The 25,782-nt window shown below is 41.5% G+C and overlaps 1 protein-coding gene and 1 long non-coding RNA gene across 8 annotated transcripts in view; one reads left to right on the top strand and one right to left on the bottom strand.

Moving 5' to 3' along the window:
* LOC108886025 (A-kinase anchor protein 2) overlaps nucleotides 1-25,782 on the bottom strand; it is a 75,870-nt gene that overhangs the window by 25,280 nt on the left and 24,808 nt on the right. For 3 of the 5 annotated variants that reach the window (XM_051072827.1, XM_018680625.2, XM_051072828.1), the window contains exons 5-9: nucleotides 14,319-14,433; nucleotides 13,628-13,649; nucleotides 12,657-12,782; nucleotides 10,451-11,278; nucleotides 2,980-3,065 (exon numbers count right to left, since the gene is read on the bottom strand). In XM_051072827.1, the coding sequence (XP_050928784.1) occupies nucleotides 2,980-3,065; nucleotides 10,451-11,278; nucleotides 12,657-12,782; nucleotides 13,628-13,649; nucleotides 14,319-14,433 (1,177 nt within the window). The remainder of the gene's footprint in view (nucleotides 1-2,979; nucleotides 3,066-10,450; nucleotides 11,279-12,656; nucleotides 12,783-13,627; nucleotides 13,650-14,318; nucleotides 14,434-25,782) is intronic. The other 2 variants (XM_051072829.1, XM_051072830.1) reach the window with 2 other exon arrangements.
* Nucleotides 535-25,782, top strand: LOC108886028 (uncharacterized). 3 transcript variants are annotated; one of them, XR_001961338.2, is made up of 7 exons: nucleotides 535-1,011; nucleotides 1,157-1,259; nucleotides 5,028-5,120; nucleotides 17,247-17,336; nucleotides 18,275-18,435; nucleotides 18,875-18,953; nucleotides 24,597-25,782. It is a non-coding gene; the product is annotated as an uncharacterized LOC108886028 (long non-coding RNA). The 3 variants fall into 3 exon arrangements; XR_001961340.2 differs by lacking the exon at nucleotides 24,597-25,782 and adding an exon at nucleotides 21,781-23,039; XR_001961339.2 differs by lacking the exon at nucleotides 17,247-17,336.

Here is a 25,782-nt window from a genome sequence, read left to right as displayed (position 1 = left end):
GTGTGGATGATGAAAACCAGGTTAAGGTCATTCCTATATCTAGGTTAAAGTGATGCAGAAGAGGAGGAGGAGCAGAGAGGCAGAGAGAGAAACAGAGACTACTGCAGCAAGCAGTCTGGTCCACTGACCTCCTTTGGATGTCTCTCTCTCTCTCTCTCTCTCTCAGGACAGGAGGGTGCAGTATCCTGTGTCCTCCCCACTTTTATAAGCCAATCAGTGTAATTACAGGCTCTGTTTCTATTAGCCAGAACACATTCACAATACAAAGGAATACACACACATATAACTAACAGCACAGTTATCATGCAAACAAAGCCCACTGGACACACACTCCACCTCGGATACACTTTAACCGTATATTCCTTCCTGTGAGTTTCCTTTCCTATGTCAAGTTTAAATACATCCTGTTATGTTTAAGCAATACTTTCTTCATTCAGTCTACCTGTGTGAAGAGAGGCGTGTAGCAAATCCCTCCGAGCTCCTTCCGAGCGACTAATAATCGGGATTAGTTTTTTTAACGGCGGAGGCGTACCCGTCCTGCTGACCGCTACTTCTTTTTCTGTTTTTCCCCTTTGTCGTCTTCTTCTTCTTCTTCTTCTTCTTCTTCTTCAGGGGGCACCTCGGAAAAAAACGTGGCCGCAGCTTCTGCACCACCAGCCACGGGATGTCAAATGAAACAAACGGAGAGGAGAGAAAGCGGATCGGATGCTCGTGTGGTCTCAGCAGCGATAATAACGGTGACGGCAGCCTCTAACTGAGATGACATTGAGCTCCCTTTACGCGCCAGCTTTTCCAACCGGCGGTTCCCTCCTCCTCTTCCTCCTCCTCTTCCTCTCCCCCTTCTCTCTCTCTCTCTCCCTCGCTCTCTTTTTTTTCTAGGCACGCGCGCTGAATAATGCAGGGCTCGCGAGGTCCCGGGAGTCTTTTCTGTCCCGTTCCAGAGACAATCGGAGAGCGAGCAGCCAGAGCGAGCTGCAGCCAGGCACAATGAGGCCGACCCGCGCGGATCAGGTTACCGTCGTACTGCCTTTCATTCATTTATTCAGCTGCAAAACAATCTGACTGCAGTCCAGGCAGGCACCCCCCTAACCCCCCCCGGCCTGCTTCTGAACCCCACCTCTCTGTTTCCCCCACCCCCCTGTCTGTCCACCTCCAGCTCGAACCCCCCCCACCACCACCACGCCGCTCTCAAATGTGCTCAGGTGGCGTTTTCAGGGAAACAAAAGCAAACTCCGAACTCTCCAGAACAGGCTATGTTGGTAAGTAAGTAAGCTAGCCTGCATTTACTCAAGTACTGTACTTAAGTACAAGTTAAGTTTGACTTAAGGATAATTAATGCTCCACCAAAACACAGATTTTAACGCACAAAGTTTGGTTACTGGTTATGAGAGGTGCTACAGGAATGACTTCTATAATGTCATTCCTGTAGCACCCAGAAGTTAGTGCCACCCTCGTCCCCGTCACCACTTATTTTTTGCAGAAAATAAGCTCTGTCACAAAGATAAACTTATGATACTTAAACTTTTTGTTTAGTGGGATAAACTTTACACATAAACACACATTTTCTCATTTTTAAGTCTAAATACAATCTCTAGAAGCTAGCTAGGCTATACACGAACTACACAACGGTCGCATGACTTCAACGTCACCACAAGAGGCCGTATACTTAGCTTTCTGAAAGTAGGAATATTGCACTTTTTAAACCTCATTTTCACCTTGTTAACTTGCAAGCTGTGGTTTTATTTATAGAACATATTATCAGTTAACAAAATTTGATGCAATGTTATGTGTAGATAATGTATTAGTTATCAATGCTGAATACAGGATACACAGAATGGAATGGGTGTTGTGGGGTAGAAAGTTTGGGAAATCCTACATTGATATACAAAACAGATGCACCGTATGGGAATAATGTAGTCACCATAAACTTGAAGCTTACTGCACTGAATGACCAGATAAAACAGTCAGTAAAAATATTACAATACTGTATCAAATTGAAATAGTAGATTTAAATGCCCAAAAGTACAGTAAGGTCGCTATAAATGGACTATTTAGTACCTCAGACTCATTATATGTTCCTTTTAGAAATATTATAGTGGTACGACGGCAGATAGAAATGAGAGTGCAGTAAGGTCATATAAAATTTACTGAGTATCATAAAAATGGGTATCTATAAAAATACTATAGAAACAGTGTAGAGGGACATCTTAGCACACTGCAGTCTGTGGAAGCACATGCAGTTCTCTGTGTCCAAATGGAAAAAAACAAATGATTATTTCACAAAGCAAACCCATTTTCAACTTAAGCTCTTTACTACCTCAAGGAAAAAAACTGCCTCAGATGTTCTAACATGGAGGTCATCAATCTGTGACGTTCAGGAATCTAAGGAGTTATTTTGGGACTCAGTTTCTTGACTTGCCCACTTTCCCCTAAACCTGCCTTGCCTAGAAAAATATACATGTTTTCACATTATCAGCCTGAATGTTCTGTACTCAGCTGACACGTAGACAGCAGCGATATTAAAGCAAGACATGTATCATAAAGATTTATCCAGTTCAAAGGAACTCCCTGTCCCAACTTGCCCACATGCTCTTAGAACTGTGACTATCGTGTTCTGAGCTCTCCCATTTAAGTAAAAGAAAATAAACAAACCACACTGACATACACACAGCTAGACACCCACCTATAGTACACACATCATTTTCAGTGAATCATAGACCCAAAAAATGGATAATGGAAATTGCCTCTTGGAAGCCTGTAATCCCCTGTAAAAGGTGAACAGATAGTCCCCTCTTATAACCACATCATGAAAGCTTTCCTGGCAGACAGATAGTCCTTTACTCTTTTGATGTCAAATGGAGCTCTCTGACAAATGTGAGATCATTATGTGAGAAATATCTTGCAGAAAATCTTGCCCTGTCCATAGTTGGTATTTTCGATTTTCATAAAAACAGAGTAGCACACATACACTCTACTCACCATGGCAGTGTGAGGATGTCTGGTTGGAATGGGAGCTTGATAGCCATTTGCTGTTGTCAGGACAACCTCTGGTTTTTGGCTGTAGCCTGTGATAAAACAAAATTTGATTTATTGTTACCACTGTCAACTTTGTTAATCATCATCATTTTTCATATTTATTTGTACCTGTGGGTAACCTATAAATATTACAGTGAACTGCCTTTGTGTATGACCATGTTAATCATGTTAATGTACTGTTATCTGTGAAAAATGTATGACATTTTTCGCAAATTTATGAAAACAGCCCTCTGGCTTGTCATCTGATTTTGAAAGGAGTTTCATATGCCGCAACAGGATGGAATATGCAATCCTGCAAATGAAGTGAAAACATGCAAATCCATCTGTCTTCCATGCGCAAATCTGACACTGAAAAACTAATGATGCAAACACACACCTGACCTGTAAATATATGTGCTGTAAGTATGATAAATTAAGCTAGTGATCCATATTTGCACAACCTGCACATACGCCCTTGTGGTGTTTTCTGACTCAGTCATTCTCTCAGTCAGCATGTGCTTGACACAGACCACAAATCTTTAGTCTTCACTGCACTCTCTGGCTGTATTTTCATATTTGTCATATTCTTAGCTGATTCACTGACCCAGTTCTACCTTGAAATGTCAAGTTCATCCGATTTCATATCTTATCATCCTCAACCTCCTGACACCTACACTCACTGCAGCTGAAATAACAGCATGATGTGAATCTGTCAAAACTGGTTTCTACTCTAACTGCTTTCACTACTCTGTTACTAGTTACTATTATACTGCCTTTACTATGATGCTTCTACTGTTTTATCAGCCACTGTAGGTAGCGCAAATAATAGAGGTAATGGCAGCAGGACCAGTAGAAATAGAGGAAGAAGAAGACATTTCAGAATGAACATTTGTACTTTTTAACATTTTGTACTTATTATACGCATTTATTTACATTTCATATTTAACTATAGCTCCTAGGTGGTTTGCAGACTCAATATTCAAACCATATAATTAATTTGTAAAGAAGTAGAAGTATTTTTATATTGTTTTTTTGCTTCTTAAAAAAAAACTAAATTGTTCTTCCAACTCTGGTAATAGGAACACTAGTGACAGTATTAGTATTAGTTGTAGTAGTGGCTGCAATAGCAGCAGCAGTATTAGTAGCATCAGCAGCGTGAATTAAACCTACTCAAAGGTCACCAGGAAAATGAGACTTGGCTGTCTTGTAGCTCGGCATACTGTATGTCGAAATTCAGGATCACAGTACATTTAGTAGCTCAGCTGACTTTTTCTGTTGCATCTTTATTTACTACCTCAAAAATATATCTGTTTCTTAATTTCTGCTTTAAGGATTTATGTCCTATTGTTGTTTGTATGTAAAGTTTGACTCACAGGAGGAAACCATGTATAATCAGATTAGACCATGAAGTCATTTATTATTATTCTCTGATTCTGACTGTTTTACTTCATCAGTACAGATTAGACTGGACAAGGAGCCTATGTGCTATGATGCATACTCAAAATGATGTTTTCCAGTCTTGATAACATATTGCCATCCTGTCATGAGTGTGCGTGCATGAGAGTGTGTAATAATTATCTGCAGTCACTGTTTCTGTGAAAGACACCAGGCTGTTATTATCAAAGGATAAATCAATTAGTTATTATTATGACAGAAAGCACACCCATCCTGCATGCTGGAGAGAGTGCGTGTGTCTGTATGTGCGTGACCTAAATGCTAGTCCTCCTGTTGTCATGACATCTGTAATATAATCATTTATCTCCTTGTATTATGTCATCTGAGGAAATGTATGTCATGTTTGTGTGATTCCCGTTCCCAGAACCTGTGTGTTATTATTAAAGGAAAGATGACAGTGATAGTTCAGTTGCTACATGCAAAAGGAGTCTCTGTAACACTCTGTAACAGGATAGTGTATTGTGTATACATACATACATACATCAGTGGTATCAGTAAAGTTAGAAGACTATGCATGCAGTGACAATGTTAGTAAACTGTTGCATGATTTCTTGCAGTACCTACTATTGATACCAGGGGGGCGCCTCAGGGTTCCTGCAAAACAAGGGCATGGGAGCTCCTAGACTGATCCAACCATCTGTTTATCTACTGTAAGTACAATCTATCTTTCTTCATACTTCCTCTTCTATATATCTTCTTAAATACTTACAGTCCTTACCTTGCTATGGTCATACCTGCTTAATATTTTTTGCAGTGTGTAAAATTCATTAGTTGCCACAGACACAGCATGAGTCCCTACAGGAATCTTGTAGTAATATTAGAGCAATTTTTCATGAGCATAATTTGCACTGCATCTGCCTCACTGCTGAGCCATCCTTTATTCTTGCCTTTAATATCTCCAGCAAGAGCATAATGGTACCATGGGAGTTTACCCATGTTGAGAGGTAACATACCCACAGTTAAGTTTTAGGCTTCAATCTCATTCTAATGCTTGGATGAGAGCGCCTCTATTGTTAGGGCGTACTGTTACATGTACATGTATTTAACACTGGTAGCAAAAAAGATCAGTGAATTTTATGAAACTAAAGGCCTAATGTCTACATAATAACATACTCTCAATAAGGAAGGTCTATGTGAATCAAAGCAGTAATTGTGTAAACCTAGCTCTGATTTCTAAATCACTGTGACCGGGGTTTTAGTCTTGCTCTAGGTTGTTTGTGCAATAAAAGGTTTGATTTATAGTGTTTGGCAAACACAGAACATACTGTACTGTATGACAGAACAGTGTACAACCTGATTTTGATCGTTGTGGTTGTTGCTGTGGTGCAACTTTGCAGAACATGACTGCAAATGCCTCAACTGACCACAATTGTTTTTAATCCTTTTTTTGGTTTTGAAAATACTGTGCTGAGCCAGTCTTTTACACCAGCTTCCTTTAAACAAAGTTTTATGTTAAACTTAAACAAACAACTCTTATGCGTCTAACGTGGTCATTGAAAACACTCACCTGAATTTAAGTATAAAATGTGCGCGTGTGCGTCACTGCATGTGTGTGCTTGTTAGTGGCAGTGGGTAGTATAACAGATAGGGATGCAGTAAGAACAGCTTGTGATCTCTTTTGTCAGCAGCCAATGAAAAAGTGAATGTTAGAGGCAGATGGAAAGAACAACAAGCAAGAGACGGCAGGGGGGCACTGGAGAAACTCAGCTTTATTGACCAAAGATAGAGAGAAGATACAGACATCAGAGAGAGAGAGTGAGAGAGAGAGAGAGAGAGAGAGAAAGAAAGAGGGAGAGAATGTGACAGAGTGAGTTGTCATTACTATAGAAAGAAGAGAAAGAGAGAGAGAAGTGTGAACAATAGAAAATGGCTCCTTTTTGTTTTAACAGTCCATACAACCACGAGGGCAGGCAGACAAAGAGAAAAAGAGAGACCCCTACATAGTAAGAGGAGTACTGCAGGTGTGGCAGTGGGGCTGGTAAACTCAACAACTCTGTTGTTCTCCTACAGCTCCTTGCATTACATCAAAAACCCAAACAGGCAAACTGGATTGGTCAGGCTCCATCAACTTAAACTCCGCCTTGCTCTTTTCTCATTAAAAAAAAATGTTTTTGAGATTTTGACTGTATTTTGTAAGTACATATAGTAAGTGCTTATTTGCTCATTGCACATTGTGTGTGTGCATCACGCTTTGGGGAAACTAACAATGCACCTTCCAGAATACACTTCTCTGCATAGTCAAACAGTCATGCAATAAATATGTTTTGGCTAATCTGGGTATCTGAACTGGACAAAGTCAGTAATTGTCCCTGGCATACATGAACCTTGTAGTCTGCATGCTGCACATAACTTAAATAAGGAAAAGTAACTGTGTTATACTGCTCAGAGGGACCTTCTTGGCATTTTTTCATGAGATCAGTTGCAGTAAAATCTAACCAAGAGAACAAACTACACGTACAAACATGGACGTGGCAGAAATGACATTGTGAATTTGGTTGTGTTTCAGTTGGTTTGGTTTGTCTTATCAGTGAAATAGTTATTTTCTAGGTGAATGTCAGACTTTAGATGTCTTAATGAATCTTAAAACATTATGCAACTATTTTACCTTAAAATTATACAAAAATCATTTGATTGGTATACTGACATGTAATAGGGAGAGTGGCGTATCTTTCATTACCTCTCCCTGCCTCTAACACCCCCCTACTGCACTGTGTAACTAAGGTTGAGTGGGTACAATCTCCTGCAAGAAGTGCATAGGGCTAGTTCGGTAATTAATTTAGCAACCCCTCGGAGCTCTACAGAATATCATGCAATATAGCATCCTGTGATTACCACTTGTGCCTGCAGAGGCCACTCTTGTCGCTGCTCAACTGAAGTTACATAGTGACGCTTTAACTTGCTTTAACATTCCAAGAAGGTTCCTGTTTGTGGCTGCACTACCATTCAGTGCTAAGCTGCAGTACCTTTGGGCAATCTCAGATAAATCACAAGTGGAGTGTAAGGCTTGACCTAACTGAATGGACAGCAATGGCTGCCTGGGGATGTGTCATAGGAAAACAGTCAGCAAAAGTGTCAAATGAACATGATTTGTAGTTAATGGGATCCCATGCAAATCCATCAGTATGGTTAAATAAGATGCTGTCTCTGCACAGTGTTTTGAGATCTTCAGATGCCTTCAAGGCCAACCCTAACACGTCAGGGAGTGGGAGCAGCCGCCAAGAGTTCAGAGAAGTTGGTCTTGGTTGGGGAGGGGGTTGTTAATCGTGAGGTTACACACAGCAAAGCAGTGAAGTTAGAGAATGAAAATATACAAAGCTCTCGTTTGTGCACTCATACAGTCATCATATGGCATTGTAGGACATCAGAACAATGTCTAGTACCCAGAATAATCAGAATTATCTCTAGATCTCTATATAGATGTGGAAAATAAAATCATCACTAAATAGAATATAGAGTATATTTACATTCTTTATCTACACAGGAAATCAGACCCCGGTGGGGCCTGGTGGTGGCCAATCACACAGCCAGCTGGACTGACTGACAGCAGCAGTGGCCAATACACTAAAGCTTGTATGTCTGAGGGCTGACCTATAGTTCTGCACTGACAGGAAAGTTCAGAGGTGGGATTGTACAGCTGTGCACAGAGCCATGTAAGGAAAGAACCTTTCATTGCTGGAAATGTGTCGTTTGTTGCCAAGGGTTATTGTTTTTGTCTTTCATTCTTTGTATGACCATAACCAGAGTTAGTACACATTATAGATGTTATGTTACAGATGTTATGTTTGAGGGCCAGAGCCAGTAAAGCAGTCAAACAAATAGCTGAAGAGAAAAAAAGAAAAGGTAGTGCACCCTGAAAAAGTGTTGTTGAGACTCTTCAGGTCAGTCCATTCCCATTACGTTAAGTTAGTGAAGTGTTCACTGGCACTTTTTCAGTTTTATTTCTTTTCATCATGATGTGAATCAATCATATTACAACCCAAGAAACCAAGGACATCAATGGTACATGCCTGAGCCACAAAACACCTCTAAAATGTATTATTTGGATCTGAAGAGCCTCTCTAGCCTCTCTGTAAATGTTCGAATGTCTTCCTCAATCACATGTCTGACCCATGTAACTTTATTGATCTCAGTCTAACAACAGGTATCTCTCTATAGTGTACAGTGTTGTCACTAATTCTCCAAAAAAAAAAAAATCAACTCACCAGATGCACACTAAGCATCATCATCCTCTGTGTTCAATGAAACATCAAAGACACTTGAAATGAAGCAAAATCCTTCCAGAGCATCCATTATCATTCCACAGAATGAGGATGATTACTGCTTTTGAGAGCTTTTTCTGAAAACCAGCCTAGAAAGTGTAATATATATGATGTTATAATGACACCCAGGCCACATTAGTTGTAGCACCCTTGTAAACCAGGGCCTGGCTGGTGACTATAGCAAAAGCTGGCAGTGTTTTCAGTCTCTTTGAATTCTAAAGAGTATAATGGATCTCTGGTGGCCTTCTGCAGCAGCAAAGTGAATTTAGTGGACAAAAAGATGAACATAAATTGCACATAATCTTTGTCTAAAAGCTCATTTGAGCACAGCTGTCAAAGTTGTAATTTAGTGACCTGGTAGTGCTTGTTAATATTCATTATTCACATCTTTGTGCCCAGGCTGTTTAGTGGTAACCCAAGTTTGTTTTCATAGCTGCAAATGTGTGTTCCCTTGCTGCCCGAGTGTACTCATTAAGCTGCCGTTAGCTTCCTGTGCTCTATAGCCTTTAGACACACTGGAAAAGTTGGCTGTATAGATCCTACTGGCTGCCAAAAGGTGTTTCTCTGCTTCTTATTGGCTGCTGAGTTAGGAAGTACTAGAATAGGTGGAAATGCAGACAGATCCTCAGCAGTGGAATAGTTGGAGTTAATGGAGAAAACATCAGAGAGAGGAGAGAGAGAGAGAAAGAGAGAGAGAGATGAGGGAAAGAGTGAGAGAGTCCTGTTACTACAAACTACAGTGTCAAAAACCTCAGTTTCCCACGGAAACAGGCGTCCCAACAATTCAATGGCCTTTTAGGTTTCAAAAGAAAAGAAAATGTTCAGATAACAACAGCAAACTGAAATAAGAGTCTAATAGAAACGTCTAATTATCGCTAACTTTTGTTAGGACTACCAGTGTGGAAGAATGAAGAGGCACATAAAGAAACCAAGGCAACAAGTACCCTCCTCTCTGTCCTGGTCAGAGAGTCTGTACAAGAAAGGGGTGTGGCTTGTTTGAGTTGGTAGGTTGGGTGTGTGGTTTGTGTACATGTGCATGTTTGGAGACAACAGGGGAGAATCTGTTGAGGAGAGGGTTGAGACTAAAGGAGAGGGTTGACTGAGTAGAGAAATTAAAAAAATAAATGAGACTGTGTCTGTCTTTTTGAATGTTTTATAAACTGGCTTATCCAAGGTGGTGATCTGGTTGATTGTCCTTAAAGCCAAACATTCTGTTCGGTTAGACAGCATGGCAATGTGACTGATTGTCCGTAAAGTCTTACTGACCACTGACTGGAGGTCTATGTTAGCTGGTTTAAGCTGCTTCACAAGAAACATTAATTTTCTCCAGCTGTCTGTCTGATTTCACCATAAATATAGCAGCATGACAACAGCTTAAAACCTGCATAATGATGTCAATCTGAATTTATGATATATACTGTGATGTTGCAGGAGAAGGGAGGTGAGAAGGCTGAGCAACCATGTTGACAGAGTGGGTAACAAAAGAGCAGAGATGTAGCAGGGATAATGTAAAAAGTCAAAGGTCAGACAAGAGCATGTGTGTGTGCGTGTGTGCCAGCCGATCAGAGTCCAGAGGAGGAGGAAGGCAGGGCTTCTGTTAGTAACCATCCAGAGACAGAGGAGAAGAGAGGGGTGTTGTGGGTAATAATAAAAGGGTGGAAGAGGGAGAAGATTCAGTCACATGAGGATGCAGCACTCGCAGCGTTTCCTCTTGTCTGTACCTGTGGCAGGGGTGAGGCCGGGTGGGGGGGCCGTGTTGGCGTCGGTATTCGCAGGGGGCGAAGAGGTGCTGTCGGGCTCACGGCCATCAGATGACAGTTCCGTGCTGGCGGCCTCGGACGTGGCTGGCCTCCCTGACACGAGGTCAGCCGCCGTGCCGTCGATGACAGATAGATCAGTGACCGTCTTTTCCCTCAGCGATTTCTCGTCGTCTTCATCAATCAGAACCACCTCGGCCTTTACGGCACCGTCAAAGCCCAGCAGTCGCCTGCTCTCGCTCGTGTCCTCAACGTCCTGGTAGCCAAGGAACACCATGGTGATGGGGTGCTCTGTGCTGGCTTGAGGTGGGGAGGTGAGCTCGTTGCCCAGGTGGGCTGAGGAGCCGGGCTGTGTTGTGACAGGAGCAGAGGGGGGCATCATGCCCAGCCGGGTCTCCCTCTGGAGGGTGACCTGGGCTGGAGGGCTTGAAGGGATGGATGGTGGGGCACAGGAGGGCGGGGACAGATCATCAACATCAGCTGGGGAAACGTAGGCCTGCGGGGCAGCTGGGGTCATCATCACCTGACCCCTCCCACCATCGCCTCCCCGTACAACAGGTCTAGCAGCGCGCTGGATGAGCTGGTCGACCTGCGCAGAGCTCCAACCATTCTCCACAGTGGTGGTGGACACGCCCCCAGAGGAAGTGACTTCGTAGACCACTTTTCTGCCATCGTCATAAACTTTGACGCCACGTGATGCCGCATCCAATGGGCTCACGCGGTTGGCTGACAGGATGCGCTGCTCGCCAGTCTGTGGGTCATGCTGCACGTTGATCTCCATGGCAAACATTGCTGTTAGGAGGGGAAGGGAGGGGAGGGGAGGGGAGGTAGAGGGGAGTGAATGGGAGGAGAGACAGGGAGGAGGGAGGGGTAGGTGCAGAGAAGGGTTTGAAGGAAAAGTGAAGGGTTGGGGAGGGGGTGGGGGGTATTGGGAAGAAAAGGTGGAGGGAGTGAAGCATGAGGACGTGGACACAGTGTTCTCTGAAAAACTGATGAGTTTATGAGTTTCTTATTCAAACTGCTATTAATCAGATTAGCACGACAGAAAATGTTACCTGAACATTAGAGAAGCAAACCACAGATGCAAGTCAGCGAAGTAGAAAAAAATGTCTTACTTGTAACCTTCCTTCATCATGCCTGAACCTACTGAGGACAAGTATAGATGGTGCTTCTAATTACATGGGTATCTTGTGCTTTTAGGTCACTTATGATTGCGCTACACTCAGTATACTACTAAACAAATAATTTTGAAAACATGTTGTTGATTCTTTAAGTTCAATTAATCATGATGTAATCTGTGACAATATTTGCTATACAAGAACTCTCTGCCCCTAAAGCTGAGCTTTTATTTTGTAGCGCTATTCCCCAGTGCAAAGTCAGCAGCACTAAATACAAAGAAACAAAGATGATGAACTAAACACAAGCTCTCAGGCTCTTAACTATCAAAACATTTAGCTTTTTCTTTCAACAGATATGAACAGAAACTGTTCTTGTGTTGCTATTACCAAGAATACAGACTAAACTAACACAAATATTTAGAGTGAAATACAAATCCTAAACCCACTAGTACCAAAACTGACTAAACTAAATGCAGTAATACAGTGTACTAGCATTACTATAAGTAAAAGTAATCTAAACCAAACAAAAAATAGTAATCCTATAATGCAGATTATAGTAATATCAATATTTTCCCAAATGCTAATCTGATTTCACTACAGATTATGATACTGCTACCAATAAGAATAGATTTATACTCATACTTACTTACATACTAATTCCAATACTGACACAAATACCAGTAAATCTACAATTTTCGCAAATAAAAATAAGTTATTTGTTAACGCAAACTTTGCAACAGCAGACACTGATCTGGTGCCTGATGTCCATGTGCTTTCAGTATATGTGGATACACACTGGTAAGAATATGCCATTCTGTCTGTGTTGGTTCACATGGACGTGTACCTTTTGATGTTTACATGAGATTTTACAGAATTTGTGCAAACGTGTGCGTATCTGTGCCTGTCCACTCTCCATGTGCGTGTGAGTTTGTCCTGGTTATAATCCAACTTGGCTGCGGCCCAAAAATCTTACCGTCCTCCCTTCCTCCCTCCCCATCTCTCTCTCTCTCTCTCCCCCCTCCCTCACCCTCCTCTCCTCCCCTCTGTCTTACCGGGTCTTGGTATGGCGTGCTCACCAGAGGCAGGTGGGCCGGTCCGGGGCTGCGTGGCCAGGACAAGGTGGTCGGGATCAGGGTCTGTGCAGTCTGAGAGGGGGGTGGACATGCAGCAGGTGGCATCTAGTGAGCAGGAGCACAGGAGGGGAAATGACACATGGTCAGAGGGACGTTAGAGGCTGAGAGGGAGAGACACACACACATACACACTCTAACATTAGTTACATGCTGATACACACTCATGCACGTTGGGTACGCACACATACACACACCTCAGTGATGTCTAACCACACCCTGACACAAAAACACACACACACATACAGCCCAGCCCCCCAACAGAGCAGCTAACCACACCCCTGAGTGACCCTGCCCGCCCCATTTCCACACACACACACACATACACACAAGAACACACACACCATCTAACTCTCCTCGTCTGTTTCCGTGTCCACGGCAACTCTAGCACCCCTGAGGTTCAGTGCTTATACAGCAGAAGTAAGTGTGTGTGTGTATTTGTTGCTGCTTTGTGTGTGTGTGTGTGATATCAGGAACAAAGCTTTAGGGGCTTACAGGGCTTGTTGGTGAATAGGGGGGGATAAAGCCAGTGACTGCAGGCTGCAGAGTCATGGCCTTGTGTGTGTGTGAGCTTCAATAGTCTCGCTGAGCCGGGGCCTGTGTGTGTATGTGCACATTTTAGTGTATGTGTGTGTGTTTGTGTGCAGGTACATTTATGTCTATGTGTGTGTTTGTGGGTATGACTGAGTGTGTGTTTGGGGGTTCAGGAGCGTGCTCTGGCCTGCGCCTCTCCTGCCTCAGCGAGACTATTATCCACACACACACACACATATGTACAGAAATAGAGAGAGAGAGGGACCCCACTGCTGGGAAACAACAATAACTCAGGGGTGGACACCATCCCAGTGAGGTGGTGCGTGTGTGTGTGTGTGTGTGTGTGTCATGGCTCATACCTCCATCCTGGGTCATCAGACTCTGAAAGAGAAACAAGAGAAAATTCATATGAGCCACAGTAGAGATCCTTTTTTGGACATTTTGAAAATAGTGATGACTCAAGACTTTCTATCACAAAAAAAATATACACAGTGTATAATGTAATATATTTAGTAAGGGGATAATATTTCAGAGCGCTGTTCCACAAACCCTTTCTATCTTTCCTCCTTTCCTATGATCTGTTTTTTCATTGATTACAATCCCCTGTCACCACTTTAAAATAACCAGTTGTGTTTGAAAAGTAAATGTTATTAAATTCCATTTGTAATCCTAACCCTGCGTTGGAGCTACTCCTCTCAACATTTAGCATCTGCGGCAATATGATGTATTATGCCAAGTGCGTTTTCAATTAATGTTTTACAGTGCAATTAAAACTTAACAGCTCTGTTTTGTAAACACAAACTCATTTATATCTAGCACACTTGTGTTTTTAATTAGCAGCCAGAGATCTATACAAGACTCCATGTCTTTTTCACTGTTTTATTTGCTCTAACTAATATATAAGAAAAAAAACAAAGTGCTGCTACTAAACAATAGTAAGGTCAGTACTAACTAGATAGAGTAGAATGATTTAAATATTAGCATGATTCTTTCATAGCCAGCAGTAGCTTAGCAGTTTTCCAAGATTCCAAGTAGTTCATGTTCTTATACCTTCTGCAGGTCTTCTATTGAACGCTCTGTCTCTTTCAGGCGTTCTCGTAGAACCTGCTCTTTGGCTGAGATCTGAGACTCTTCACTTTCAAGTGCGCCGATTTCAGACTCCAGCCTGTAAACACAGAAGAGTAAGAGAACAGCCTCTGTCAGGACACTTGAAAAGTTGCAGAAGCAAGAAGATTGTTGCCCTCTGTGCTCTTTTATAACACCACTTGAAGGTAAAAGTTAGGGAACCAACTCCCACCCAAACAAGCTGAGAGGGGAAAAAAACGGGATTACATGACGGGAGCAGATTTGGATCTAGACTGCATCCCAATAAGATTTAAACACATTATATTTATTATTATTTGTACTTGAGTGTGCAACAATCCATGTCCTTCATACATGTTTCTGCTTTAGGATGTTGCTTGCAGAAACAGATGTATTTACTCTGAACTGTACAGTATATCATCTGGTTCAAATATGCCCCAGGCCACCTGGTTCAGACTGTTCTCTGTGACTCTTGGGTGCATTTACACCAGCCTTTTTTGAGTTGGATACAATCCAGATGCTGAAAACATGAAATGACCAGACAGAGATGGGGGATCATGGACAACCATCTGGCCGAGAGCTTTGCTTGATGGAAAAACCTCCATCAGCATGTTCTTCTCAATATAATATTTTAATTATGAGTTGCTCTGTGAAATTGGACTGACTTACATGATTCTTACACTATATCCTGCACTGCTAGTCCTATTGGGGAAGGTGTAGATATCATTGTGTGTAGTTTTTGGAATTTAAATAATCACCTAAATCCTGATCTGAGTTGAAGTCTGAGTTTGATTTGAAGTAGTCCGGCCATATTTGTATCAGTTCCAGAGACACAGCAAAGTTTGTCAGTGCCATCCCAAATTACTGAGGGAAAAAAAAAAATCACCTTCACGGTCAAGGGAAATAAACACTGTTGTTAGGAGACAGATAGAGAATCATGGTCTCTATGGTCAAAGGTTCTGTCCTTTAAGAACAACCAATTCCATCATTTTTTTCTGTTGAGGACAGTCTCAAGACATCGGTACCAATCCTGAAACTACACTTAAAATAGGCCTGTGTACACACTCAAGATCACACACATTCATGCTCACAAGGATATTTAAGAGATGGATGTAACAACAATACTAGGAAGCGGTCAGGGAGGAGGACCAGGGTTGCTTCCTCACCGACTGCCAGCGCTCACAACATTTCAGAACCCATTCCTTTGGGACACAAGGAATTTGTGTGTCACTGTGTGTGGCCATGTGTGTGTTAAAGAGATATTATGGTTCATAACAATGTCATAAACAGTGGGTCTTCCCACAGTGGTCCAAAATCAAGTGCACTCATCATATCAGCATCAGTGACCATGAACAAAGACTAGTACACACTGTCCTGTGTACTATTTAGGGGCCATTTATCTGAAGCACACGTTTGAAGCATGAATAGGCCCAATTCAACTGTCAACTGTGATGATTTTCTAAAGATCTGCAGAGATATTTTTGGATTTTTTTTTGGCTCAAACAAAAGAAACCGGAAAACCTGGTGCCTTGGAGCTGATCATTGAAGTTTAGTTTACACTCATCACGTCGCCATCTGCCAGTGTTTTCGTGTTCATCTTCAGCTGTGTGATGTTTGGATGTTATACAGCTACCTCAAGACTGAACTGGTGCTAGAAACATTTGTTTTCAGAGCTCTGATAACCATAAGGATCAAGTACCCTCCTTAATTGATGTATTTATCCAGACATCTTAGCCAAATGGTATATTGTATAAGTGCACATTGCAGTAGAGGTTGTGTAATGGGTTGGAGCAGCTGTAGGGTTAGTGTGCGGTAACAAGTAAAGCCTTTATTTGCTTCATCTGTCACTGTTGTTTGTCTCCGCTGAACATAATCACACAGTGCTTACATATGAAATCTTGTTTACATCTGAAAATTGAAGTAAAGCATGAGACCAGACCATGAGACCTTATCATGAAATTGGCATCATTTAACTTTGCCCTTAAGCCATTGTCTAGATCAAAATAATCACCAGAGTTGGGGTTGTTCAGTGGTATTTGAAATCAGACGATTCAAGGGTCTGTGTGTTCAAAAACAACAGTGTATTGTCTTTGAATGTAACAAATATAGCAACTTGCAGAACAGCTATTGTAAAGCCACTGTCCATTCTGAAGATTGCCAGCATCTTATCGGCTTGTATTGTCCGTTATAATGCAGCATATCAAGCTCATGGCCTCGACTGGAACTTGATAGCAACTAAGCTGCTTGAGGAAAAATGTATTTTGTTTACGTATAGCATACTGGGGTGGCATTAAGCAGATCAAAGTCACTTATCACAACAGTGATACTTAGACTGATATTTCTAGCAATAAGATTTGAGCATTTTCTCCAACCTTATATCTAAATTTATTTTGAGGTCTAGAAGTAATGACTGTGGTCAGACAGGTTATTTCTAGGTAAAGTATTGCTGGACTGCACATCCTGTATTTAATCCTAGCCTTGTTGGTATCCGAGACAATTACCCAACCCTGGATTGAGTTACAAGGACTGCACTACAATGTGCAATCAGTTTATCTAAGTAGACTACTTGAAGTTTATTTGTCGACAGCAATGGTGTAAAATTAACTCAAGTAAACATGTGATGTCAAATCCTCAGTCTGTCCACTTAGACATGCCCCACAATTGACATATCAGTACGGTGCTACTTGCTACTTAATATTCCAATAAACAAACAACTAACTGCGAACACACAAACAGTGTTTGTCAGTAACTGTGTCGGTGGGGTAGTAGATTATAGATTCCTCAGTTGTGCCTTGTTTTACCTTCACCCGTGTCTTTTTCAACCACTGTTCCCTCCTGTGTGGCTACTCTTCCCTACTCCTCCCTACCTCATTTCCTTTTTTCCCTTTCTGGCAGGAAATGGATTTTACTTGTGCTTCCTGTGTGCTGCATGAGGTCTTGCCATAATGGACAATAAGCAAGATTTGTGACCGGAGGAGGATGCAGGTATTCCATCCTACTGCATTACTCCTTTAGATGCTGTATTATTAAGGATCCTACGGGGCATGACATCATGTCAGCATCTATTGCACATGAATCCTTGTCAATCACTTATATTATCATCAATATCATCTGAAGAAATTGTATTGCTGTCAAAACTGATGAAGGTCACACTTGTACTCCTTTATGGACTCATTCTGTGTCTGTGGTACCTACTGTGAAAATATTGGCCATATTGACTTTAGGAAGAAAGTGTAAGTACGAAATGGATATTGAAATGGTAATGTAGAAAAGTAGGAACCAAAGTTCAAAGGCAAAGAAAGAAACTGTAGCCCAAAAATGATTCCAATTTTGGATCAACACCTCTCAATAAATTCAGAACATCACACACTTTGTAAAACAACATTTTACACGGGACTATCATATTGGATAAGACTGTGTGTGTCTTTGATTGTGCCAGCCCCACAGTGTTGAGAAAAGATGATATTGCTCGTGCTTGTGTCTGGCACCCTCTAGTGATCAAACCAAAACTGTGAGCACAGACAGTGAAGTGACATGATGCAACTGCTTTTTAAATGACCCCTCCTTGGGTAACAACACCGAAATAAGCATGCATGAAGATTATTAGAAGTAGTTCATTATTTAAATGCCAGAACATACTCTATAAGTAGTATATAAACAGCTGTATGTACCCAAACTACAGACCAAAGAAGTCTAGTTTTGCAAAACCATCTAATAAACCTCACATTTCCTCAGTGGCTGTTCAGTACTGCTGAATAGGATGTTTGGCTTTTGCGTGTGTGTGTGTGTGTGTGTGTGTGTGTGTGTGCGTGTGCGCGCGCGCGCGCATATTGTGTGTGTGAGGTGTGGCCATGACCTCACATTGTCCCTCCATCCTCTCTACTCTTTTCTTTGTGTTTTCCTCTTACTTCCATGTCTGGCAGTGTTACTATCTCTGTGGCAATCCTGAAAGAGACCAGTGATGTCACTGTCCCACCCTGTCAACCAACCACAGGACAGTTGCCATGGATACAACTGGGTGGGCAGCAACTGCTTTCCACATCATACAGTAGGAGGAGGAAGAGCAGACATCTGGTTTTATGTGGTGTGTATGTGTGTGTGAGTGTGTGTGCATGAGGGCAAGTCCATGTACACACAGACTGTTAGAGATACAGCGACAGACAAGAGCAATGACAGACTGACGGTATAAAAGAGGAAAAGGTCTAACCACACTGTGAAGACGAGTGTTTATTTATACATTTTACTTCATGTGTGTTGTGTGTGATGGTAGCAAAGTTGCTCTCTAGGTACTGCTTTCAGCTCTTGTCTTGAAGTTTTTCATGTACATGTACCAGATCAAGAGGTTTGCATGTGAATTTTAATCCAGGACAGTTAATTACTCATGGCAATGTGAAAAAAGGAAACACTCAGACACTCCAATATTTGTCTGCATTTTCAGAAGTCAATACACAAAGGTAGAGATTTATATGCTGTTATGGAGTGCTTCTTCCTGTTTCTGTCCTGAGTGGTGTTGTGTTTTCCAGATCATGGACAGGATGTGAAGAGTGACATTTGGCACAAAAACAGATAAGGAGCACCTGCTGTTTCAGTGACAAAGGCCAGGTGAGTGAATAAAGTGAAGCCTGTTAGGCCATGTCAATTTCCCAAATTAAATTCACATCACTCAGGAGGACATATAGGCCTAGTGTACATCATCATCATGGCCTCAAGTTATGATCTTTTTTTATCCACTGCTCACCCAGTCAAATACAGTAGCTGTTCACACGCCTCTGTGTTCCTTCCTACTTCTGACATGGGTGATTAAAATTCACACACAAAACTAAAATAGATACATTATTTATATATCTGTCCCAGGTCTTCATTTGTAACACTGTTTACAGTTTAAAGCCCACATAAAGATAAATTACAGATTGGGCTGTGGGCAACATGACGGGGCAAGATACTAATCTATACACCCAAAGTTCTCCATTAAATTGAATGATAAATGGACCACACTTATATAGCGCCCTTCTAGTCTTAACAGCCACTCAGAATGCTTGTCACAGTCACCCATTCACACACATTCACACACACTCATATCCGATGGTAGGGGCAATTTGGGGTCCAGTATCTTGCCAAAGGACATTTCAACCCGCTCAATCTCCTGAGCCACAGCTACCCCATTGGAGGTGGCAGTAGTCGTTACATGAAAAATACTGCTTAAGCTATAATTTACTTAAGATCAACTAAGTGTTAAACAAATCGCAGTCTAGTATCTCACTGAGAAATGTAGTGGACTATAACTACAAATGTCATCACTTACAAACTATACAGAAGTAGCTCTTTGCTATGTTTCAGCTCTGCTATTATGTGCACTTACATAGCTAAGCTAGCACTTTTACTGTCTATCATAATATCATACTGTGTTTTGCTTTACCTCCTTAAAGTGAAGGCACTTGGTGTTATTAACACATTCAGCAGGCTTAAATAACAATATTCGAGTTTCTGATTGATAGTAGACCTGTCTTTAAGTCCCAGCTCAGTCCCTGAGAAGCTCTATTGAAAGCACTTTACATTGTGTTCTGAGGCTGTGATACTCTACTAAAAGAAGCATTAGCATTTGTACTATAATGTTACATATTTACTGCTCTGGCTGCAATCTAAATACGCATCTAAATCGTCATGGTGTAACATAATTCAATCTCTATTAGCAAAAATAATTAGTTTGATGTCTACCCTGGTAATTAATTGTATATTTTAAGCCTTTAGTTGACTCTTTCATTTAAACTGACTTTAACTGAGAGGAACAGCTTAATAGGCTCAAATTAGAAGACTGTAAAATTAACACAAAAAGAGGGCATATATGGATAAAAGCCAGATCATAAACACTCCACTGTCCCCCAAGGCATGACGAGACATTTGTATTTTGTTCGAACAAGCTTCCATGACGGAGTACAGTACCTTTTCATTCCACTGTATACACATCCTGTTTTGCCTGAAAAGATTTGTTTTGACATCAAGATAGATACCAAATGTATGAGGGTTTTGATTCATGGGAAACTTGAACCAAGCACGTATAGTTCTTGTAAAGTGAGACTTTGGTTTGGAGCTAAAAAGAAACAGGAGGCTCTGTTTGATCTGATAGTTTTATCTACAGTAAATGTCCAACATGACACATGGTTGTGTCATGCTCTGAAATCCGGTCTATCCTAAAATGGTGTCTTGGTCTGATATGTCACATGCTTTGTACGACTAATTTTGAACTTTGAAGCAGTCTAGTTTGTATGCACATGTATTTGGTTCGAGCTAAAATAGTTTCTTAAATGATGATAAGCCCAGAAACAAGGGCAGGTAGACTCTATAAACTACATCGGCACACAGCTGAACTACAGCAAAATGAGCTGAACTGCATCACATGTGCTCTCATACTGCCACTGCAAGGAAAGACAAATATTCTTAGAACGTTATGTAACACGATACAGGGCACTTCAATGGGCTTGTTGCAATAAGTATAGTTTGCTATAGTCAGATTTCCTGCTGGACCTCATGTATCATACAGACTCCATTTGTCTGTCCAGCACAGTTTATAATTAAGAGGTTTTCTGGTCTGGGAATTGATTGATAGTTAGATGAGGTAAGATGAAACGTTATTGATCCCCTGTGGAGAAATAAGGTCACTGCAGTGGCAGGACTCAAGGGAAATTAAGAATAATATTCTTAGCACACACATAAACAGGGAGAAAAAGAAGATAACTTTTTATATGCTGCAAAAAAAGTTAAGGGAATAGTTTGACTTTTCACTTTTTTTGGTTGAGAATTAGAAGTGAAGATCGACACCACTGTGTCTGTGCAGGAAACATGGAGCTACAGCTAGCGGCAGGTTAGCTTAGCTTAGCATGAAGACTGGAGACAGGGAAAAAGTTAGCCTGGGCCTGTTATGTATGGATTTAGACCTGCTTACAGTTATTGATATGGGTAAGCACATGTGCCATACATACAGTATACTGTATGTTAAGTATGAGCAAGTGCTGTATAGTTTTGTGTACACATGGCCTCATCTTGCTGCATTGGCCTAGTTTCTGTCACTGCTGCAAAATATAACTGAGCTCCCTCAAAATGCAAACTTGCATGTTTTAAACAACATTTTCCCAGTCACTTCTCTTGAGAAACTTTGTCCTGTAGCTGTGGCGGTACGTGCTGTGCAGAAACCACACTGCTCCCCTACAATGATGGCAACATCTGCGCGGAGCTGTCTGTGCAACGTGAAACAAGCAATGATCCAAAAGTAGCACAGTGCGGGTATGGGTCGGGTCAGTGCCACATTGTGCCACTGTATCCCTCTCTTTCTGTTTACTTAGCCTGTCCATGTAATGATAGGGATATCTGTAAAACTACCACTGTTGCCGCCACGCTCTCTCATTCTGTCTCCTTCTGTCTGTTTGTTCTCCAGGCTGCAAAGTTAGCATCTCCTCCTGCACACAATGGCTGCTATTTCTCGCTCACTCTGTCGCTCTGTGAGTTCCCCACATTGGGTTACGACAGGGAGGACTGCCACACAAACTGCCTCTCTTTTTTCTTTTCCTCTGTCTGTGCTTGATGGGGTTAGTGACCTTAGGTATTTGTATGAAATAGCCTGCACAAAGATTGCACTGTTGCTCTGTTTCCCCCTCACTTTATGTGATTTCCAGTTTAAGGTCAACAGCAGGCAGCACTTAGAATACCACACAAAGACGCTGCTGTTGTCTGTATGTCTTTGTTTTTTGTTTTTTATAATGTGTTTTCCATTAAGTTTGCATAATTGTATGAATAATATGAAGGGACTCTTGTTCTTTCTTGCTGCTTTTCCTTTTTTCCCCTCTTACATTGACAGAGCTGTTCCTCCTCTTTCTCTCACTCCTGTTTATGTGTTCTCTGGTGCATGAAACGATTTGAGCATCTATAAAAGAGCTGCAGCTTTGTCTTTGTCACTTTCTGTCATTAAAGTGTCCACTAGTGCCTGTGTTATTAGTCTAACAGCCATAAAAGTAGGATGGACAAGACGTCTGGGCTTCTGTACTTTCAGTTACAAACTTCATTGAGTGGAGTCTGTTTCAGAAATGTTTATAGGTGGAGGTAGGTGTAGTTTTCATGGAGATCCAGGTTTATATATAATTGTGGCTTTTCACACACTCGGTTTCACACACACACAGATAATGCCACATTTGTCCCAACTATTTACCTCTGTCCCTATCAGTAGTGGAAAGACTCTGGTTGCCTGGGTTACGTGATATTCTGGGATGTTGTCCCACAGAGTGTAAATATAGATGCCACACCCTCTGCCTGAAATGCACGCATACACACACGCATATGCACACACACACGCACACACACACACAGGCGTGAGCAGTCTATCACTGTCCAAAGCATCTAAATAGAAATATCTCCTGTCCTCACAGCGTGACATCACACCCAAATGAATGACAGCTTTTTAAAGTTTTTCACAATGTAGACTTTATCTCTTCCAAAGGTCGATATTTTGAGGTAGTTTAGTAAAACGATTTTGTTATGGCCTTTCAAGTTCAGGATTTGTGTGACTGAGGGCACTCCTTAAGACTCCCACACATGTGCTCTGTGACTTTATTTTACCCGCCGGACAAGATTGTTTTCCGAAAGCCCTGAGAATTTAATCCCAGACAGCTGAGCTCCTCTTGAAGCAATTTTCAGCACCCATCTGAGACCCTGCTCCGCAATACTAATTGCTTGGAAAACACCACTTCTGCTTATGTATAAACTTGCAAGAAAATGACCAGGTTATCTGATCCTTAGTAAACATTGGGTCTGCAGAGAAAGGGTTCAGGATATGAAATGAGTGAGTGAGTGTGATTGGCTTTCAAGATGATGACTGATATATAGGTAAGCATAATTGTGTCTAAAATGAAACAAGGGATGGGTTTTTATTGATGGGGTTGTATCACAAAGCTTCCACCAACTTTTCGATTTAAAGCTTGGAAAGTACCACATTCAGGATTTTTCTGAGCCACCAAGAGTGAGGCTAACAGTGTTTGTGCGAACTGATCCTTTACCTCTGGGTTCTAAGTTTTGAAAATACAGAATTAATTCAGGCCATCCATGCCATAAAGCTGTTTAGGGGACTCTGTCCATACAGTATTTTACAGCAGCATGATTTTGATTCCCATTTCAAACTGCTTTTGCTTTCTTCTCACTGTCTTTTGATATACATGATTTAAAGCCTACACTGAAAAAAAAAAGTGAACCCACACGATAAACAAAAAACAGCGCAGCACAGTGAAGAGTTATCTTTGTGGTTTTAATTGCTTTTGTAAGTGAATAAAACCACAAACTGTACTATTCCTTCTTTGAAACAGACTTATCAGACAACAGGTCCATTCAACAGCAGCTGAATGAAGTGATTCACACGCAGCAGCTCCACAATCACAACTGTACTTGGTGTCTACAATGCTCTCTCTTTGACCATTCACAGCTGTTCTGTTTATACCGGGGTGAATGTTAGCCTGGCTTTCGTGACGACGCATGATGTTGATGTTATTTCGGAGCTGGTGATAAGTTACAGTAGCGGCTGGCTAACAGAGTGTCTTTCATGCAGAGATTTGATAGCTGAGGAGGTGGAAAGCATGTGTGACTCACTGTACCTCTCTCCACGCGTCTAATTTTCGGGGGGCGCCCTGGCTGCCATTGCTCAAATACATGAAATATGAAATAAGAAATCTGCATTTCACATTGGCTGATTAGTTTTAACTTTACTCCCACTGCTGGGAATTGGCAGAAAGTGTTGAAAAACACTCCATCTTGCACTCCACTTTCGAGAATTTTCCTCAAATAAAATTTAAAATCATTTTTCCCTGATGCAGCAGTTTATATGTAGTTGGATTTCCTTCCACTCTTTCCTACAGTCTTTACTGCTTTAGGCTGTGTACTCACAATTTGTCTTGCCCAAAACACACTGAGGAAAAATCCTATTTCCTCTTCCCCTCCCCCTCCTCTTTTGAGAACTTTCAAGGGCATTCTTGTCATGTACAGTAGATGCATACATTATTAGGCAAAGTCAGCATCTTTCCAGGGCCCTGCCAAACATATTGACTGTTTTTCATAACCACCAGTCCACCAAAAGGCAGGCAAGTTTGGATACACATGCAATTTTATCTTTAACAATAAAAGGCAGCTTTCACTTCATTACTACAATTAGCTACTTTCCCCCTTCAGGAGAAATCAGATAAATCTCCTCAGACTGTGTTTGTTCTGTTTCAGAGAAGACAAGGTGCAGCCCAGCCCGGCTCTCACACCCCGCCAATGGAAAACACTCATGACTGACTGTAGCAAAGCATCACGTTGGCAAGACCTGCCCGACACTTTATTCATAGCACCGATGATCTCATCATGCCCCAACTTCATCAGGGGGAATAAGTGACTATCTCACAGCAATGCTTGACAGGAATCAGGAAGCTCCTCCCAGAGGCACAAATGCAGGAAGTGCACACAGAATCACATCACTCTCTCTCTTTTTTTTTTGTTCTTTTTCAACCTTCTCAATATCAGACTCTTCCTCTACCACTTACACCCTGTTTTCACTTGTATGTCTTGTAACTTCCTCTCTCTGCTATATGAGTTTCCTTTTTCTCTCCCTCCAGTTCATTTTCTCCCTCATCTGTTTTTTCCTTGTGATCTATACTTATCTACACCTGTTTCCTCCCTTGTCAGCTTTTGTCATATCTGTTTTTGAGAACTTACACACAGTAGCTCGTAGTACATACAGTAGCTCCTGGTGTTTGTTTTCACATCAGTACACAAGAGAAATGAAGGTTTTGGTCTAAGGTTACAGAACTGCTAGATTCCAGAGCACCTCTCAAGTTACAGTGTGTGCACCACTGCAGTGTGAGTGTGTATTGTGTTGAGCGGCATTTAGTCTCACAAAATTAGAGCTCTACACTGGGACTGTGGTTAGATGCCTCAAATATGGCTGATGTAATTTAAGTATGCTATTGTTGATGTTCTTAGAGAAAGTTAAAAGTCCCAGTTATTTGATTTGATGTGATGAAGATACTGTATCTAATATATTCTGATCAGTGGACAGGTGGAAAAAGGTGGTTTGAGTGTTTTTAGTATTTCCAACTTGGACTATGAGGACAGGATGTAAAAACCTGAGCCAGAACTGAGGACTAAACATACAGTAAGACTGGAGGAAAAGCCAAGCAGTAGATATGCTTGGTATTTTAGGAAAGAATACATAGTGCTGGAAAAGAAAAGCAGATGCTTGGTAATGAAAACAGATGTGATAACATCTGTTCACTATCAGTTTGATCACACTGGTACTGGAAATGTATTACATCCTACAACAAACTGCAGCACGTTCATCCCAGAAAGAAAAATCCAACATAAGCAGCGACACAAAAATGAGCACAGAGACAAAACAAAGTCCAAATCCCAACAGTGAATG

This window comes from Lates calcarifer, linkage group LG9 (genome assembly GCF_001640805.2).
Source record: "Lates calcarifer isolate ASB-BC8 linkage group LG9, TLL_Latcal_v3, whole genome shotgun sequence".
NCBI lineage: Eukaryota > Metazoa > Chordata > Actinopteri > Centropomidae > Lates > Lates calcarifer.
Note: the sequence above shows the minus strand (reverse complement) of the source record. Positions and strands in the feature narration are given on the sequence as shown.